This window comes from Anolis carolinensis, chromosome 1 (genome assembly GCF_035594765.1).
Source record: "Anolis carolinensis isolate JA03-04 chromosome 1, rAnoCar3.1.pri, whole genome shotgun sequence".
Classification (NCBI taxonomy): Eukaryota; Metazoa; Chordata; class Lepidosauria; order Squamata; family Dactyloidae; genus Anolis; species Anolis carolinensis.
Window position 1 is genome coordinate 208,374,540 of NC_085841.1, and position 18,961 is coordinate 208,393,500.

Consider the following 18,961-nt stretch of genomic DNA (forward strand, 5'->3'; position numbering starts at 1 on the left):
CCGTTTCCGCTTTCGTGTGCTGCTTACGGAAACGGGTGCCTATCCAATGTCTGCAAAAACCAAGCTGGGCCTACAGTTGAGTGCTTGACTGTAGGCTACGAGCACCGAGTGCTCAATGGCTCATGGGGCTGGCTTGCAGGGTCTGCACTCAAGTGCCGAGCACTCGATGCTCATAGACCCTGCCTGCCTGCCAGCCTACAGTTGAGCACTCAATTGTAAGCCTGGCAGGCAGGGTCTACGAGCATCGAGTGCTTGATGGCTCATAGGTTCTGCGAGCTGGGCCTACAAGCATCAAGCGTTCGACACTCAACTGTAGGCCCTGTGAGCCAGCCCTGTGAGCTATGGTCGTAGGCCCTGCCTGTCGGGCCTACAGTTGAGTGCTCAACTGTAGGTCTGGCAAGCAGGGTCTATGAGCCATCGAGCACCTGGTGCTTGGCTGTAGGTCTACAGCCAAGTGCCAAAAATCAGCGATCGTTCCCCTCTGCCTTTCATTTCACTGTTTCTTTTGTTACTGTGGGGTTGTGCCGTTCAGTGCAATCCGAACGGACAAAATGGTACAAAACCACGAAAGAAACAGATGAAAAAGGATTCAGGCCGTACTCTAGCTAGATATCTAGGGATCATTAATTTGAACATGTCATAAATACTTAACTATAGGTTAAGGTCTCACATCTGATCTGGTAAATTCCAGCTAATTATTTTTTAAGTACAGTAGAGTTCCGGTTATCCAAGATAAATCTCGGATAACCGGAACTGATGGATAATAGGGAGGCCCCATTATTCCTCCTGGCAATCCGTTTTAGGGGTGAGTGGTCGCCGAGGGACGGGGCTCCGTCCCTACGACGAGCACTCAGCCCAGGGAAGCACCCATGAGCACTGCTGCCTAGCAACGCTCACGGGCGCTTCCTCCTCCCTCTCCTTCTCTGGAGCTCCCTTCCTCGAAGTAACTCAAGAGAAGGAGAGGGAGGGGCGCCCCCGGTGGCGCCTAGGATAATACAGAGTCTCGGTTAACCGGAACTCTACTGTATTTAGAAAATGTAAGTGCTTTAGTACAACTGGGAAGGCTACAGCAGTTTCACACAACTTCACAGTGCAATTAAAAGTCTGAAAATATTGTCTGGAAATATGTTGTGCAAATGCAAAAACATAACATCCAGCTACACATTCACAAATGTTACATGGCCTGCATGGCCCCTAGTTTATCAGCAAATGTGCAAAAACTCAAATTGCTTTGAGAAGCAAGCAGTTGAGAGTGAAACAAAGTGACTGCAAAAGTTCATTAGGTATATATGCAGATTTCTTCTTCTGTGCAGTTAGAAAAAAGATGAACTACTTGATCAGCATCAAGATGTCCATTCTGCAGAATAGTCTCCATTTGGCTAATCTTCTCTTTTTCCAATTTTTGTATCTGTTCAATTATGATTTCAGCCTTCTCCTACAGAAAAGACATTTTAAAATAAAGATAACTCTTGCTGATAAAATCAACATGTCCAAAAATAATTGTACATTAACAACCCACCCATCTCTGAGGTACCAATTCCATACACTCCTGTATAAATCAAGGGCAGGGTTTGGGGCCAAAATTATAGATTTTGACATGATCCAAGAGTAGGTGAAGGGTAAAACTCGGGGATATGTTACAAAGGATGCAAAGCATGTGATTTTTTCTATTTTAAAATACTGTATTAGCTGGTTGGATCATATGCTTATGCCTGGATTAAAATAATGCATAAAGGTTAAACATCCCTTATCCAAAAATAAAAAAATCAGAAAACCTCCAAACTCCCTTTTTTGCCACCAGAACCCCACTTCTGCCTTCAAGAAAAGGGGATTGGCCATACGTCCAGCACCCAGTACGTTTTCCCTCAAAACAGCCCTTGCTCCACTACTGGCAGAAAGGAAAGAGAAGAGGGAGAAGTGGGGAAGATTCCAGTTCCTGCCTTTCTAGTCACATAAGGCTCCTGTAAAAATCAGGCTTCCAAATGTTTCAGCAGCTGTCAGCACACTTTCTGCCCTTTTAGCAAATAGCCCTTGCAACTAGGGAAGGGGGAAACAGTGGATCTGACCACAGCAACAATTGATGCTTTGTTCAGCTGCCACCATCATTCCTTTCTTCTGTATCTTGATCTCTAGTCTGCAGTGGCTCTGCATCAAATGTGTCATTATCAACAACTGTAACCACTACAAGATCTGTTCCTTGGAGAGCTAAGCAGATGTTAACTCCCCTCGCCCCGCCCGGCAAAAAAAACAAAAACCCCACCACTTCAAATTGACCTCTTCTCTTTCTTAGGAAGGAAAAAACTCCCTTTGCAGTAACATGGAGGAAGGCAGGTAGGAATGAACTGATTTGGGAATGCATGAGAGGCTGGGCTGGATTTGTGTCCTGCTCTTCAAAGGATGGTCAAAAAGGTTTGAGGAGGTCTTTGTCTCTGTGATGTGAGGACAGGCATCTGGTGCCATTTTAATGGGATGAAGGCACTCACAAACATATAAGCATATTACCATATTTACTCAAGTCTAATTTGCCATCAAATCTAATGCACAACTCAATTTTCAAAATAGCATACTCGCTGTGAAGGGCGAAATTATTAGAAAGCAACACCAATCAGATCCTTGATCCTTTTTTAAAGCGTCCCATACTACTTTACTTGCTGCTGTGTCATCCTGCTCCCAACTCCTGGATAATAACAGCAGGAAAAGTAGCATACTGAGCGTTCAAGTACATGCCCAAGTGATGCTATTAAATAGTACAAGTAGTATTAAATATACTACTGAAGGGCACCTTGTTTAAAGCCAGAAACTAGATACATGTACCACACACATAAAGCTTTGCCAGAGATTATGAATCATGGTATCCTCTTGACCTTTCGAGTAATGTGACTGAAAGGTTAAATACTCTCTTTATCCAAAAATGGAACTATAAAGTACATAATCCTTCTATAGGTAAAGTAACTTGCATAAATCCTTGCTGAGTTTTATATTGAGATTAACATATTTCACACTATACAGCTCTAACTTAATTCACCATACCTTAGAGGATTCTATTAAGTGAACTGCACTTTCATGTTTTTTGTAGAGTTCATGTCTTCTATCTGGCTTAGTTTGAAACCGTGGTTGCTGTTTAACAGGATCCTCAGGACCAAATACTGGAGAACTCGTTTTTAATAGCTGATCAATATTTGGCACAAATATAAAAGGTTTAAAGAAAGACCTAGAGAGCAAAATAAAACATGTAAAATGAAAATGATCACATGTTCACATATTGCCTCTATCTTTTTTTTTTTTTTTTAAACTTATCCAGGTCAACTGGACATTTTAATTCATTAGAAATGAGTGTTGTGATAGATTTTATACTAGCTTTACAAGACAGCAATGTTATACTTCCTTAAGTATAAACTTTGCCCTTCAAATTTAGCCAGCTGCTTATAATTCTTTTTTTACAAACAAAAGACATATTCGACAAAAATTGCCCAATCAAATCTATCTATATACTCATATGCAAGATGAGAGGTTTTGGAGTCAAAATGATGGAATGTGATACAACCCACGGATGTCAAGAGTTATTCTGAAGAGATGGAAAAGTGCCAATGTTGCCTCAGGGGCTTGCCACTCTGTTGCCAGCATCATCATTGTCCTGTCCAGACATGTCTTTGACCAATCTGCTTAGAGAGGGGATGGTTCTTTTCATTTTTAAAATAAAAGGTAAGTTGTAGTATTAACTCTTATTTTAAAAGGAACCATCCCCATTCTGAGTAGAATGGCAAAAGGAGATATCTTAGTCCATGTCCCATAGAATCAGTGGTGGCTCCAGAGCAGCCCTACAGCATCACTGGTCACGTGGAAGCCAGAAGAGAAAAGCGCACACACTGCTGCCACTACCAGAGCCAGAAGAGGAGTCAGATTTTATTCTCATGACAGTTTATCCGTATTACCTCTCAGGGTCTGGCGTTCCAGTGAAGAAATGTATGCAAGGGAGGCTCGGTTCTTGCGGAAGTATGGAAACCATGCTTCCAGTAGTCATAAAGCCACCTTCCATATTAATGCCACTCTCCTTATCTCGAAGGATTGCCATCATGGTCTCAGCTGTTATATGCCCTATGAAGAGAAAACAAAATGTATTTTCACAGTAACGTATATTCACTTACATCATATATCTATATATATTAAAGTCAAACAACCAGCACCTATTCAAAACACATTTACAAACTGGTTCTAAACAATGTGATAATTACAGTAAGAATGGCAGAAAAACAGCCACACTATTATAGTTTAAATATGAAACATCAATTTCTTAAAAGAAAATATCTGAAACCTGTTTTAAACTCTATAAGATTTTCTTCAGGGAAATCTTGCATTGTTACAAGGACACTTTCTATATAAATTATCCTTTTTAAATAATATAGCATTCTGTTTCCAAAACTTTTCGCTCAACTTGTACACAAGTAAAGCATGAAGGTTTCTCCCTTGCAATGTACTGTCAGTAACAAATATACTGTGTAAAAAATTATGGAAAGGCTATACATGCATGCAACAGCTGGGTTTATGTCAGAACAGTACAAATAAGCCTTTTGAAACCGACAAATTACCCCCCCCCCCTCCGTTGAACTAGAAATCTGATAAGCCGTGGTTAAGAAAAGTAGAGAAAATGTTGTGAAAACATTAAACTATCCAATCTCTAATTGTAGTTACATGTATGTTGACAAAGAACCACATATTAGGAACATAAATTCAAAGCACTGAATTTTAAACAAAAATCGGGTGCAAATCATTTTTAGGAAAAATAATTTTAGAAATATGAAAAAGAAACAACATTTTCACACAGTGCTTTCATTCTTTCCCTTCAGCTGGAAGAGGGTTCATTTCATCTCCTTTAAGGTGTAAGGGACAAAGGGGGACACTTGCACACAAACAGTGCTGACTCAGAATATTAACTCTTACTCTCAAAACTGTGAAGCACAAAGAAATATGTTAGCTATTATCTACATTGTGATGTCTTTAGATTCAAGAAATTTGCAGTAGTGACAACAGCAATCAAGCCTCTAGCGAAAGAAAATGGCAGAAAGAAGGACTTCTGGATGCCATTAGCTCTTGCGGCAAGCAGTGACAGAGGTCATGTTTACGATCCTATGAATAAAAGGGTATAGTAGAATAAGGATATGTTTCGGTAATCTGGTTGGCCAGGTGTCTCTCTCCCGCAAAGCTCAATGGAAGAGGACAAATACGCCAAAAAGAAGGAGCAACACAGGACAAGGATTGAAAAGATAGGAAACCGATGTTGGGGACTGCTACAACAGAATGAACAGAACTTGGAATGTTACTTTAGTAGCTGGATATGTTAATGTCCTATTTTAAAAAGCAATGTTTTATTCACTGCCCATTACTGTACTCCATGAGCACCATGCCAATTTTTCTATTTGTTTATTTATGGTACCTAATTTTTGAAACTCTTTATAAAGGGGAAAATGGCCTATGGCCTTTACCCACAAGCTTTGCTTCAAATCCTATATTTTGAAAATAACTAAGTACTTGTTACACCAAAACATAGCAAAGTTGTCCTTTGTTATAATGTTTTGCAAAAGGCACAGCTGTGCCCTTCTTCTATCTTCTATTTTTCTATCTATCTAAATTTCCATCTTTCCATCTTCTCTTATTTTTTATTATATATATAAAATTTTATTTATTTATTTATTGTATAGAGTAATGGAATCACGGCAGCGGACAAAACAACAAAACTACAGCCCCCCCCCCAACCTCAAAATTTGACAACACAACCCATCATCCATGATACAACAAAAAGAAAAGAAAAATAAAGTCATAATTAGAGGGAGAGGAATAATTGTTTTTATCCAATTTCTGCCAGTTAGAAGGCTAAGCTCCCCCCACTTGGTCTCCTAGCAACCCACTCAGCCCAGGGGACAGGCCTCACTTAGGCCTCTTCCACAGATTATCTAATTATACAGCTGTGAAGAAGGGGCCTCATATAATCCAGTTCTAAGCAGATAATATAAGATAATATAAGATTATCAATATACAGTAGAGTCTCACTTATCCAACATAAACAGGCCGGCAGAACGTTGGATAAGTGAATATGTTGGATAATAAGAAGGGATTCAGGAAAAGCCGATTAAACATCAAATTAGATAATCATTATACAAATTAAGCACCAAAGCATCATGTTATACAACAAATGTGACAGAAAAAGTAGTTCCATGCGCAGTAATGCTATGTAGTAATTACTGTATTTACAAATTTACCACCAAAATATCACAATGAATTTAAAACACTGACTACATTGATTACTAAGGCAGACTGCATTGGATAATCCAGAACATTGGATAAGCGAATGTTGGATAAGTGAGATTCTACTTTAATATGAAATAATTACTGTGATAGAATAATACAGAACAATATAATCTCTAAAACCAGGACAGTAAATAAAGAGTAACACTCTGAAAACAGCGAAATTGGAAATTCCACAAAGGAAACAATCAGGGGTCAGCTAACACCTCCCCAGAAAGGATTCTTCCAGAAAGGAAGCCGAGAAGGGAGTGAAGCAGTGTGTATTACCAAAGTCATTATTATTACTATCATTACTATCATTACTATTATTATTATGATTATTATTGTGTTGCTGTGAACTGTGAAAATGAATACAATCTGGCTCCAAGTATTAAAAACACTAAAATCAGAATATATAAAAATTACTGTGGTATAATAAAACAGAATAAATTAGAGTCTCACTTATCCAACATAAACGGGCCGGCAGAACGCTGGATAAGCGAATATGTTGGATAATAAGGAGAGATTAAGAAAAAGCCTATTAAACATCAAGTTAGATCATGATTTTACAAATGAAGCACCAAAACATCATGTTATACAACAAATTTGACAGAAAAAGTAGTTCATTACACATTAATGCTATGTAGTAATTACTGTATTTACGAATTTAGCACCAAAATATCACAATGCATTGAAAACATTGACTACAAAAATGTGTTGGCTAATCCAGAACATTGGATAAGTGAGTGTTGGATAAGTGAGACTCTACTGTAATACAATCTCTAAAATCAGAACACTAAATAAAGAACAACACACTGAAAACAGGGGAATTCTACACAGGAAACCATCAGGGCCAGCTAAAACCTCCCAACAAAGTATTCTCATCATCAAAGTCCTCTGTTTTCTCAGGGCCACAGACAGTAGAAGCACATAAAATATCGCAAACAACACCACTCTGAAAACAAGGGAATTCCAGACAAGAAACAATCAGGGCCAGCTAACACCTCCCAACAAAAAATTCACTCAGGGAAGAAACAGCCAGGCTTTAAAGCTACAAGGCCATTACATCCTAATCATTTTCCCTAATTGCAGCATTCATACTTGCCTTCAACAGACAAAAAAAAACCAATCAGAAATATTGTATATTCACAACCTTTAGGAAAGAATATCCCCTGATGGCGCAGCGTGTTAAAGCGCTGAGCTGCTGAACTTCTGGACCGAAAGGCCGCAGGTTTGAATTGGGGGAGTGGAGACAGCCCCCACTGTTACCCCCGGCTTCTGCCAACCCAGAAGTTCGAAAACATGCAAATGTGAGTGCATCAATAGGTACCGCTCCGGCGGAAAGGTAACGGCGCCCCATGCAGTCATCCCACATGACCTTGGAGGAGTCTACGGACAATGCTGGTTCTTTGGCTTGGAAATGGAGATGAGCACCAACCCCCAGAGTCAGACACGCTTGGACTTAATGTCAGGGGAAAACCTTTACCCTTTACCTTAACTACCACCAATTCCTCAATACTTTATTTCCCATACCACCATACTTCACCACAGCAACGCGTGGCCGGGCACAGCTAGTGTCCCTATAAGTAGTTTGCTTGTAACATGTTACTTCCAAACTCTGTGAATGAACAAAATCATAGAAGGCAAAATGAATGAGAGAAAAAACAAATGGAGGAAGTGTAGATGGGGGGGGGGGGGGAGAGAGCACATCACTAAGAGACACACAGTGAAAAAAGCTTAAGTTTACATATGATTTTGGAATGCACAAATCTCTGGCTAAATCCCTCTCTTCCTTTTAACAGACAGACTTAGTTTTCCAATTTAGATTTCCAACTCCCCCCCCCCCCCCCAATAAATTTCTAATGCTCCATGGCCATTTGAAAATAACAACCTTAATATTAAAAATAAATCCTCCACACCAATTTTTGAAGATTTCTTTTTAACAATCAAAAGTAAAATCTGTGGAGACTAGTGTCTTACAATAATGATTTCCTTCAAGGTATGGGAGAAAACACTTAAACAGTATCAGCCTGATAACTTGAACACCTGGTGAGACTTAAAAACAACTGAGGTAAGTACCAGAAAAATGGGGATTTACAATGTAGTATCTGATAGAACTTCAACAAAGCCTTTGCATTGCACAGGTATTAAAAATGTTCAGTATTCAGAACCTACAATTCCCCAAATGAGTGTAGGATTTACATGATCACAAGGGTATTATAGCTGCACGTAATCCAGTAGGAAGTACAGAATAGCTACAGCAATTTGGGGTGACAGGGCTCAGAGAATGAAGACTGAAACGCAGGGGTGCAATTTTATTTGGCTTTAATTTTCCTCCCAATGTGTATGTGGTTTTTCAAGCAATTTGGATATCCATATAGTAAGAGAAAATACAACTTTAACAGCTGCTGTAAGAATCATAGGCTGGAAAGACAGTGCAGTTTTTCTTTACAGCATGTATTGTATCTCCCTGTTCATTAAACCCTCAAAGTTTAATGGGAGGCAAAGAGTAACTATTGGAAAATAAGAAACAAACAAACTCAGTTACTGTGTAAAGTATGAGACAAAACACTGAAGACACGGGGAAATAAAATAATTAGACTATTGAGTGAGGGACAGTATATTTTCAATCCTGGAGATTAAGTCTCTTTGCTATAACAGGACACACAGGAGCCACCCATACTGACAATTATAAAATAATCACAGAAAGTATTATTTAGAAATACATAATCTTAAAAATGAAAAGAGGGGAAAAAACCTCTTAAACCCTATCTCTCTAGTAATTCGTAAAATCTGCACATTACCAATGGTTGTATATTATAAAGAGAGAAGTCTTAGTTGATTATCTACACCTACAAATGTAAAGTCTTATGATTTAACAAAGGTACCTTCGTATTTCTTTAGAAGTTTATAGCCTTCACAGTATCTGCTTCTTGTAGTAGTCATCCTGGCAGTATTTACATATGAGTAAGTGGCAGCAAAATCAAATTCTTTTTTGCCATCCCACCAGCCTTGGCTGGTAGCATAACTCCGAACTCCAGGATGTTCACGATCAATTTTGGTTGTTACTGAAAGCTGGTTGGAAATATTCCTTACTCCTTCTGTTGAAAAATGTGAAACCAATTCAAATGTTAAAATAAGGCTCTTCACAGCACAAAATTGGCTGAAAAATATTTAGTTAGGTTTCAATAACACACCAATAGATATTAAGAAGCACGTTAAGTCCAACTGCATGGACTTGCTTGTTGTTCTCCGCTTTTCTTTCTATCTAGAAAACTTATAGCAAGTGATATTATCCAGGTTATGTCACAGAACTGTGTGAAATTATTATGAAGCAGAAACATGCCTCATGCTAATTATAATTATAACAATAATTTACATTAGGCAAATTACAGTTATCACAAACTAGGAGCAGGAACTATGTGGCCCTCCAGCTTCCAGCATTTTTCACCACTATAATAATTAGGGCTACAGGGATTTGCAGTCCAACAATGGCTGCTATCCTGTATGGTTCAGTGTAGTGCAGTAGTTCCACATGAGACAGTATGTTAGGTTGAGGCCTATACAGGTTAAGTACCACTGCAATTCTGAAATCCAAGATTTTCCATGTGGGTAGCTAAGATAGTGATATGTTTGCTCTCTGATGGTTCAATGTACAGAAACTTTGTTTCATGCACAAATTTATCAAATACAGGCAGTCCCCAAGTTATAAACTTACACTTACACTTACAAGGGATGAGACAACACGAAGTGAGAGAAACAACCCCTAGGCAGGGAAATTCACTCCTGAAAGAGTTATCATGACTTTCCACAACAAATCATTTTTTTCAAAACCCAATGATCAGAGGGACAGAAAGTAAAGTGAAATCTGAAACAAACACCACAGGGGCATTAACCTTTAACTATACCATCCAAAACTACTATGTATATATATTAATTTGGAGTTACATACAAATTCAACTTAAGAACAAACCTACAGAACTAACTTGTTCATAACTTGGGACTATCTGTATATTGTGTATGAAATTACCTTTGGGCTATGCATGAAAACATAAATGAAATCTGTTTATAGACCTAGGTCCCATCTCCAATATATCTTATTATGCATGTCCAAGTATTTCAAAATTTTAAAAATCCAAAATATGGAATACTTCTGGGTTGCTGTGAATTTTCCAGGCTGTATGGCCATGTTCCAGAAACATTCTCTCGTGACGTTTCCTGAGGTTGCCTGCCACAGATGTGGGCGAAACGTCGGGAAAGAATGCTTCTGGAACATGGGCATACAGCCCAGAAAACTCACAGCAACCCAGTGATTCTGGCCATGAAAGCCTGGAACACTTCTATTTTCAATTATTTTGGATAAAGGATACTCGGCCAGCATATACAAAACGATGTACGGAAAAGCCTATGAAATCTCCCTGCATGGCTATTATGTGGCGCAGCATGTTAAAGCACTGAGTTGCTGAACTTGCAGACCAAAAGGTCGCAAGCTCAAATCAGGGGAGCAGAGCAAGCACCCACCATTAGCCCCAGCTTCTGCCAACCTAGCAGTTTGAAAACATGCAAATGGGAGTAGATCAATAGGTACCGCTCCAGAGGGAAGGTAACGGCACTCCATGCAGTCATGCCAGCCACACGACCTTGGAAGTGTCTACAGACAACGCCGACTCTTCAGCTTAGAAATTGAGATAAGCACCAATCCGCAGAGTCGGACACAACTGGACTTAATGTCAGGGGAAAACCTTTAACTACAACCTATGTTCTTAACAGAATGCCAGTCAATATCTAGAGGGCTGAACCTAAATTGCAGTCAATATGTTTTAGCTAATTCTGACATCAAACTCACATCTACACTCTCTTCTCTCTCTCTCTCTCTATATATATACACACACACACACACATTGATTGTTTGAAATAGCTAAAAGTGAGAATTAGACTACTTATTTGTCATGTCAGGGAAGAGAAAGATGGGAGATTCAAGACATGACCATGGCCAAGGGAGCAGCAACATCCTCACTATAATTTTCCATCAGTTTGACCTTGTTTGTTCAGTCTCTACTACGCAAAAGCAATGCCTAGTAAAAATATAACCATAGAGAAGTGGTCCTGCTTTCCATGAAACCACAGTAGCAGCAGTTATACCACTTTAATCAACACAGATATATGTTCAAGCATGACAAGACAAGTGTATTTGAAGTTATAAATGCATAACCTAATAAACAGTGTTGAATTTGAGTTAAGGTGAGTAATATTACCTCCTATTTTCTCTGCCGCCCAGTACTTTCCGGAAGTTTCCAATACCCAAGCCTCTTTTCTGTCTGCTATCAGAAAACTATTATAGTATGTAAATGCCATGTGACTCTCCGTGCAGTTTCCACCTTGGCCATATTTATCCAGCAAGTCAACAATGATAAAGACAGCTTTTTCTGCCGTACTAGCTCTTTCAAGACCAAGCCTAAAATCAAATCAACAAGTTAGCTTTCTGTAAGATTCTATTCTTAAATCCTTTTAAACAAGACTGAATTTTATCACAGTTGCAATGTTTACTCTATCAACTGTATGTATATCTCATATGCTGTAATAAGACTCACCACAACTATAAAAAATAAAAATACTTACATACAGTAAAACCCCGCTCGTTCGAGCCCCGCTCGTCCGAGCCTCCGTGCAATCCGAGCAGGAGCCACCCGTTCACCTGCTCGCTGGCGTGCGTGCTGCTAGGTAGATAGCAAGCCACCTAGCAACATGCACGGGGCGCTCGCCACTTGGGAGGTGGCCCCTGCGTGTTGCTAAGTAGATAGCAAGCTACCTAGCAACACGCAGGGGGCATCTCTCAAGGTGCGAGCGGCCCGTGCATGTTGCTAGGTAGCTTGCTATCTACCTAGCAACACGCACAGCCGGCTCCTTCGCCACGCCGGGCGGGGGGGGGGGGGGTGAACGGGGAGGGCTTTTGCAGCTCTCCCCGTTCACCCACCCGCCGAATGAAGGGGCTTTCTCCCTTTGGCAGAGGCCTCCACCAAAAGGAGGGAGAGCCCCTTCGTTCAGTGGGTGCTCCCAACCACGGGGAGGCCTCTCCGTGGGGACGCAGGCTGGATCGGGAGGCGCTGCAAGCGCCTCCCGATCCAGCCTGCATCCCCCACGGAGAGGTCTCCTCGCAGTTGGGACGAGGGCTGGATCGGGAGGTGCTTGCAGCGCCTCCCGATCCAGCCTTCGTCCCCACGGAGAGGCCTCCCCGCGGTTGGGACAAGAGCTCCCTGCCTGGTAATCTGAGTTATCCGGTTGACCGAGCTGAGGTCCGCCCGTTTAACTCAGACTACCGGGGTTCTACTGTATACAAAAAAATCCCTATATCCAGTTGCCACGTATCTAACATTGGTACATGTGTCAAAAATAAAACAAAAGCCTATATTATAAAATGTGTTGGAGTGCATTATGGGCTAGCAGATTTTTATGTAGAGGATTAAGTAAAGCATAGGATTCTTCCATACAGTCTGAAGAAAGATGAATGGACAGAGGTGACAAGATTTTGTGGCATGTAACAGTTTGCCTGGGAACAGGCCTGACCCAAATCCTATGTGACTGTTTGCCTGGGAACAGTCCTGACCTCGATCCCGGGAGTCAAAGGGACTTTCTTTCAGATCTACTGCCCAGGGCAATAGCAAATCTCCCTAATAAATATTGTTAAGAAAAATGATAAATGATAAAGTCACCATAATTTGACAATATCCTGAAGGCACATAATAAAAACAAACACCAGTAAATGAGTACTGTTAACTAGAAATCTAAAAAGCTGCAAATGCCAAAATTGTCCATATGAGTGTCTGAGTGACACTTTTGCTTTTGGATGGTTAATGTACATAATTTGTTTTGTATACAAAATTACTAAAACTATTATGTATGAAATTAACTTCTGGTTTTATATGTAAAGTATATATGAATTTCACATTTAGACTTGTGCTCAATCTCCAAGATATCCCTTTATGTGTAGGTAAATGTTCCAAAATCTGAAAAACATCCAAAATATGGAATATGGAACACTTCTGGTCCCAAGCATTTTGGACAAGGGATACTCAAGCCTATATAGAACAGGGGAAGATCTATGACTAAAATATATAATCACAATGCAGGGTGCTAGGTTTCCACTGCACAGATATTACACAAAGTACTGGAACAATAAAACACTGTGCGAGTTTGATGTGTTTTTTAATATTGCTATTAAAATTAAACAGAATGTTCACATTCACTGCTTATGTAATGAACAATTACAGTGCCATCTTTACGAGACACTAATAGTCTTCATAATATTTGGATTATGAAAAACAATCAATCCCAAATTCAGATATCACATTTGTTTTCCTTTCTAGTAGTATCATAAAACTCACAAACTGTTTTACGGCCTCAACCATTCTGGTCCTATGTGGATAAGCCTTTGATATATAGAAATCTGTTTCATCTTTTGGTAATCACAACATGAGTGAAAGTACTATAAAAATTGAGTAAAAATGCGTGGACATTTTTTGTCACCTCATACTTGTCAATGATAGTTTATAGACAAATGGGTGAACAACTATCAATTCTGATTCCTACCTTCTGCATATTTGAAAAACCAAGCACACTTAACCAAATCTTCTCCAAACCTGACAAGATCCATGCCTAGGAGTGCTTCCTCATCGTAGACGACTTCTTTCCCCCATACTGCTTCATTTCCAATGCAAACTCCATGCTCATTGGCCCCCATCTCAGCACCCCACAACCATGATGGACGACTCAGGACAACTGCATACGTTTCTGGCACTTGCTCTATTTCAATGTAAGTACACTGCAAAAAAGAGAATTCTGTAACCTACATCCCACCAGCTTTTCGGAATGCAACAACACTCTCCACAAGAAGAGGGCCAAGAGTGCCCCATTGTGGTGGTGGGAAATAGACAGGGTTAAGAAAGTCAGGGTAACCTGAAACCCTTTCCTTTCTATGCAAACTGTCCTGCCCCTGCTGTGTGAAGCAGACTGATATTCTCAGGATCTTTCTCCAACTCTTCTCATTCCAGACTTCCCTCTCTACCTTCCTAGAATAGGCAGATTTAGATTAGGTCCCGTTATCTCTCCTATCTACAATGAAGTTCTAATAAAAGGTTAACTTCAATTCTCTTAACTACCGATGTACTCGCTCTTTAGTGGCCATCTTTCTCACCCACGCAGCTGCTGAATCTTTTCATTTTGCTAACACTGATGAGTTTTAATTCATGCACCAGCTTGTAATTTTACTTGGGCATAAAATATTTGTCTCATTCTTTCATCACTTCATCTTTTAAGACAGACAGCAAAAACATTGTGACATTGTTTTATAATCGTCCTAGACACTGATGTTTTATAAGGATTTTGTTCCTACCTCAAGTTTTTCTCCTGGGCTGTGAGTTACAGCAGTGAAGTACACAATTTCTTGGACTTCATCAGAGGGTCTATCTGAGTTTTTACCAAAGATGATCCTATTGCCAATTGTGGCAGGAGGCAGAGCCACAAAAGTGTCACAGGAAGAGAGTTCAAGGCTCCTGAAAGCCATTCTGGAATATAACAAATACAACTTTATTTATTTCGTGTCAAAAGTATTGTACAACAAATACATTTCAAATAATGGAAATTAAAAAAAAAAGAAAAGAAATCACAAGCAACTAAATAGTTTTGGACCAAAAGTGGGCAACAGCAACCACATCGTCTGTAGCTTTAAACAACTCCTCCTCCGTACATGAGGCAGGGCATTGTGGGCAAGCATACATATGCTGAGTTGTTTGTTCAGCTCCACAGTCACACAAGGTGGAGGATTCCTCCAGGTAGTGCCACCTTGCCAAGTTGTCTTTTGATCTGCCCACTCCACTTCTGAGTCTGTTCAGGGACTTCCAAGTTGCCCATTCTTGGTTTGCCCCTGGAGGAAGACCCTCTTGGGGGGCCATCCAGCTAGAATTGCCAGGTTTAGCTGCCCAAAGGGACACCCTTGCTGTTGCTGGAGGAACATCAAGAGGAGTGGTGGTTCTCATGAAGCCCTTCCTTGATTTGAGTCTGGTGGGAGGAGGGTGATAGCCATGCAGTGGGTGGCTTTCACAATGTTCGACCTTTTTTCTCTCACCGTTAGCAGCAACTTCCCGTCGCACGTCAGGAGGGGCAATGCCAGCTAACTGGTGTTTATCAACAGGTGTAGATTTAAGGCATCCTGTGATGATTCTGCATGTTTCATTCAGTGCTATGTCCACCTGCTTTGCATGGGCAGACTTGTGCCAAACAGGACAGGCATACTCTGCAGTTGAGAAAGACAAGGACAACAGCTACCATTTTGTTAGTATGACACAATGATTCTATGAAAAACACAATAGGTTTGATTCTCAATTTTGGATTGTGCTACACAATCAAAATGTGTAGTATAATGCGGAACGCATACACAAAATATGTGAGCAGCTCTTTGTACTGCAGGTGTGTCACTCTGTGTTCCTGTGCCACAGAAGAAGTGTGATGGCTATATGAATAGAAGGGCTGGTCCCAATTTCTGATCCTTCTAAGATAACTTTTTGCCATCTTGACCACACTCTAATGTTGCTTAGCCACGCACTTCCCATTCTTCAACTATGAAATATAAGTGGATATTGCAATACTCCAAAATGGTGTGTGGTGCCTCTCCCATAAAAAAACCTGTTCATTTCCAAATAGAATTTCAATATGTAAAAAAGCAGGGTATAACAACATAAGCAACACAAACAAAACTACACTTACCTGCTATTGCCTCACACTGATATAAAGCCTACAGTCCCTGCAATTCCCAACAAAAATTAACGGAGAAAGCAGGGGCATATCTATATGGGTCATCTAACCCAAGGTGGGCAAGAATAGTCTCTGTGGTATCCAAATGATGCATGAAGCCTTCTTGCCCCAATGTGGAACAAGGCTGCTTAATGCAGTGTTGCCCCGTATTATGCAGTTTGGGGATGCTACAGAACTGCCCTACATGACCGGGTTAACAGTTGGGCTGGTTCTGAATTGGACCCAACTCTACTGTTTCCACAGCTGTCTCGTTTTCCCTGCAGCAAAGGCACAGAGGGATGGCACCCACCTTTGTGTCCTATTGCTGTTGTCAGAGGCCACAACCACCTGGCTGTCCCTGGGTGTTACAGCTGACATTTGCAAGTTACTCACAACTTGGGGAAGGGTAGGAGATTGTGCCTTCCTTTCTCCCCTCCCCGCATCATGTGGATGCCCTTGCAAACATCTGTAACGGTGTCTAGAGACAGCCAGGAACAATTTGGAGCTCTGTGGCTGCCACAACAATGGCAACAGGGTGACAACGGTAGGAGTGGCCATCTAACAGGATGATCTGAAGCCCGACTTGCCAGATTCATCCTGCTTTTGCAGCTGTACGGAGAGAGACAAGTGTAGCCATCTCTGGGAAGTACTAAACTCCTGACCAAGTTTTCTTGCCCATTTGGATGTATTCTAAGTCTATAAAGCTTCTGTTACCTACCTCTTTCTCTCAATTAGGGCCCTTCCACACTGCCATATAACCCAGAACATCAAGGTAGAGACATCACACTGGCAACAAAGGTCTGCATAGTTAAAGCAATGGTATTCCCCATAGTAACCTATGGATGCGAGAGCTGGACCATAACGAAGGCTGAGTGAAGGAAGATAGACGCTTTTGAACTGCAGTGTTGGAGGAAAATTCTGAGAGTGCCTTGGACCGCAAGATCCAAGGAATACTCCAGGAAATAATGTCCGACTGCTCACTGGAGGGAAGGACATTAGAGGCAAAGATGAAGTACTTTGACCGCATAATGAGAAGACAGAAAAGCTTAGAGAAGATAATGATGCTGGGGAAAATGGAAGGAAAAAGGAAGAGGGGCCAACCATGGGCAAGATGGATGGATGGTATCCTTGAAGTAACTGGCTTGACCTTGAAGGAGCTGGGGGTGGCCACAGCCTAAGGGGCTCTGGTGTGGGCAGGTCCATGAGGTCAAGAAGAGTTGGAAGCAACTGAATGAATAAACAATATGGCAGTGTGGACTCAGATAACACAGTTCAAAGCAGATATTGCAGATTGTCTGCTCTGATATTCTGGGTTATATGGCTATGTGGAAGGGCCCTGAGTCCACACTGCCATGTAATCCAGTTCCAATGTGGTATTTTATACAGCTGTCTGGAAGGCGACATACTATTACAGCAGTTGTAGTTTTCCAAGGTCTGTTTCCTCAGCCAACCAAAACTCCCAGGATTCCATCGCGTTGAGCCCTGGCAGGTAGAGTGGTGCCAAGGAGCCCGAATTCTGCAGTGTGGCTCCCCACAAGCGAAATCCCCTTCACCCACAGCTGGCCATGCCTTTCCTGACCAAGCGGCATCCTTCACCTGCTGGGTTTCCTTCTGAGGAAGAGAATGGGAGGAAATGCCTTGGACGTCACCAACGGACCCCGTTCCACTCAGGTGTCTACAGCCTTCCGTTCTGTCTTGCACAACAGGCCTGGTCCCTTTTTACACTAGGCTTTTATACAAAGCATTGCTTGGCCAGGGTTGCTCAAAGGTGGTGGAATGATTCAATTCCTATCTTAGATTCTTTCAAACAGCCAAATAAATGCTTAAAAGAGAGGGACAATAATGACTGACATTAGGGTGGCCGGCTACAAAACAGGACTGACCTCTGTGAAGAAGAAGGCATTTCAACCAGAAAAGCTTTGGGAGTTCTTTCTCCCACCCTGGATTTCATTCCATAGATATACAGTAGAGTCTCACTTATCCAAGCTAAACAGGCCGGCAGAAGCTTGGATAAGCGAATATCTTGGATAATGAGGGATTAAGGAAACGCCTATTAAACATCAAATTAGGTTATGATTTGACAAATTAAGCACCAAAACAGCATGTTATACAACAAATTTGACAGAAAACGTAGTTCAATACGCAGTAGTGTTGTGTTGTAATTACTGTATTTACGAATTTAGCACCAAAATATCATGATATATTGAAAACATTGACTACAAAAATGGCTTGGATTATCCAGAAGCTTGGATAAGAGAGGCTTGGATAAGTGAGACTCTACTGTATAACCTCCGTTTGCCTAGTTTCCAACAGACCTCAGAACCTCTGAGGATACCTGCCATAGACGTGGGTGAAACATTAGGAGAGAATGCCTCTGGAACATGGCCAGACAGCCTGGAAAACCCAAGCAAACAGCAACCCAAGGTTATGTTTACAAGTATTTTGGGGGCTGAATCTCCTCTAAATACCCCCTCCCCTTTTAACTCTTCTAACATAATATGACCCAGATATCAAGACATAATAACCCACAATATCTGCTTTGAACTGGGTTATCTTTGTCCACACTGCCATATATCCCTGTTCAAAACAGAAAATGGGGGATTTTATTCAGCTGTGTGGAAGGGGCCGCCAGTTATGGCTGTGGCCAAGAGGGGAAGATGGCGGCTGGGGCCGGCTGCTCTCGGGCCAAACCTTCCCATCATGGCGACGGGTTACGTCACTCGCCTTCTCGCGCAGAGCTCCGGCCTTCCGTGCCTTTCCCTCAACCGAGAGCGGGAAGAAAAGAAGAGGCCTTTCTCTCCCCGCTTCAGTCCTGACGCAGCTCTCCTCCTGCGGCCCTGACCAGGCTGACGCAAACTGAGGACGAGGAGGACGGGCCGAGAAAGCCCGCCCCTTT

General features: G+C 41.3%; 1 protein-coding gene across 4 annotated transcripts; it reads right to left on the reverse strand.

Moving 5' to 3' along the window:
- Positions 1-1,170: 1,170 nt before the first annotated feature.
- Positions 1,171-18,923, reverse strand: scrn3 (secernin 3). 4 transcript variants are annotated; one of them, XM_003226432.4, is made up of 8 exons: positions 18,790-18,923; positions 14,669-14,840; positions 13,917-14,098; positions 11,535-11,734; positions 9,168-9,380; positions 3,933-4,095; positions 3,031-3,211; positions 1,171-1,435 (listed from the first exon to the last, which is right to left on the reverse strand). In XM_003226432.4, exons 2-8 carry the CDS (start codon positions 14,837-14,839, stop codon positions 1,280-1,282), a joined length of 1,266 nt encoding a protein of 421 aa, XP_003226480.1. In that variant the 5' UTR covers position 14,840; positions 18,790-18,923; the 3' UTR covers positions 1,171-1,279. The 4 variants fall into 4 exon arrangements, with proteins under 4 accessions (XP_003226480.1, XP_062825244.1, XP_062825243.1 ...); XM_062969174.1 differs by lacking the exon at positions 18,790-18,923 and adding an exon at positions 16,039-18,783; XM_062969173.1 differs by lacking the exon at positions 18,790-18,923 and adding an exon at positions 15,401-18,783.
- Positions 18,924-18,961: the final 38 nt, after the last annotated feature.

Excerpts from the sequence above, each read along its gene's own strand:
- scrn3 (XM_003226432.4), bottom strand. The coding sequence starts at position 14,839 with ATGGCTTTCAGGAGCCTTGAACTCTCTTCCTGTGACACTTTTGTGGCT. Across the intron at positions 14,099-14,668 it reads GCCCAGGAGAAAAACTTGAG|TGTACTTACATTGAAATAGA; the intron begins GTAGGAACAAAA and ends TCTTTTTTGCAG. Across the intron at positions 3,212-3,932 it reads GGAACGCCAGACCCTGAGAG|GTCTTTCTTTAAACCTTTTA; the intron begins GTAATACGGATA and ends TTTGCTCTCTAG.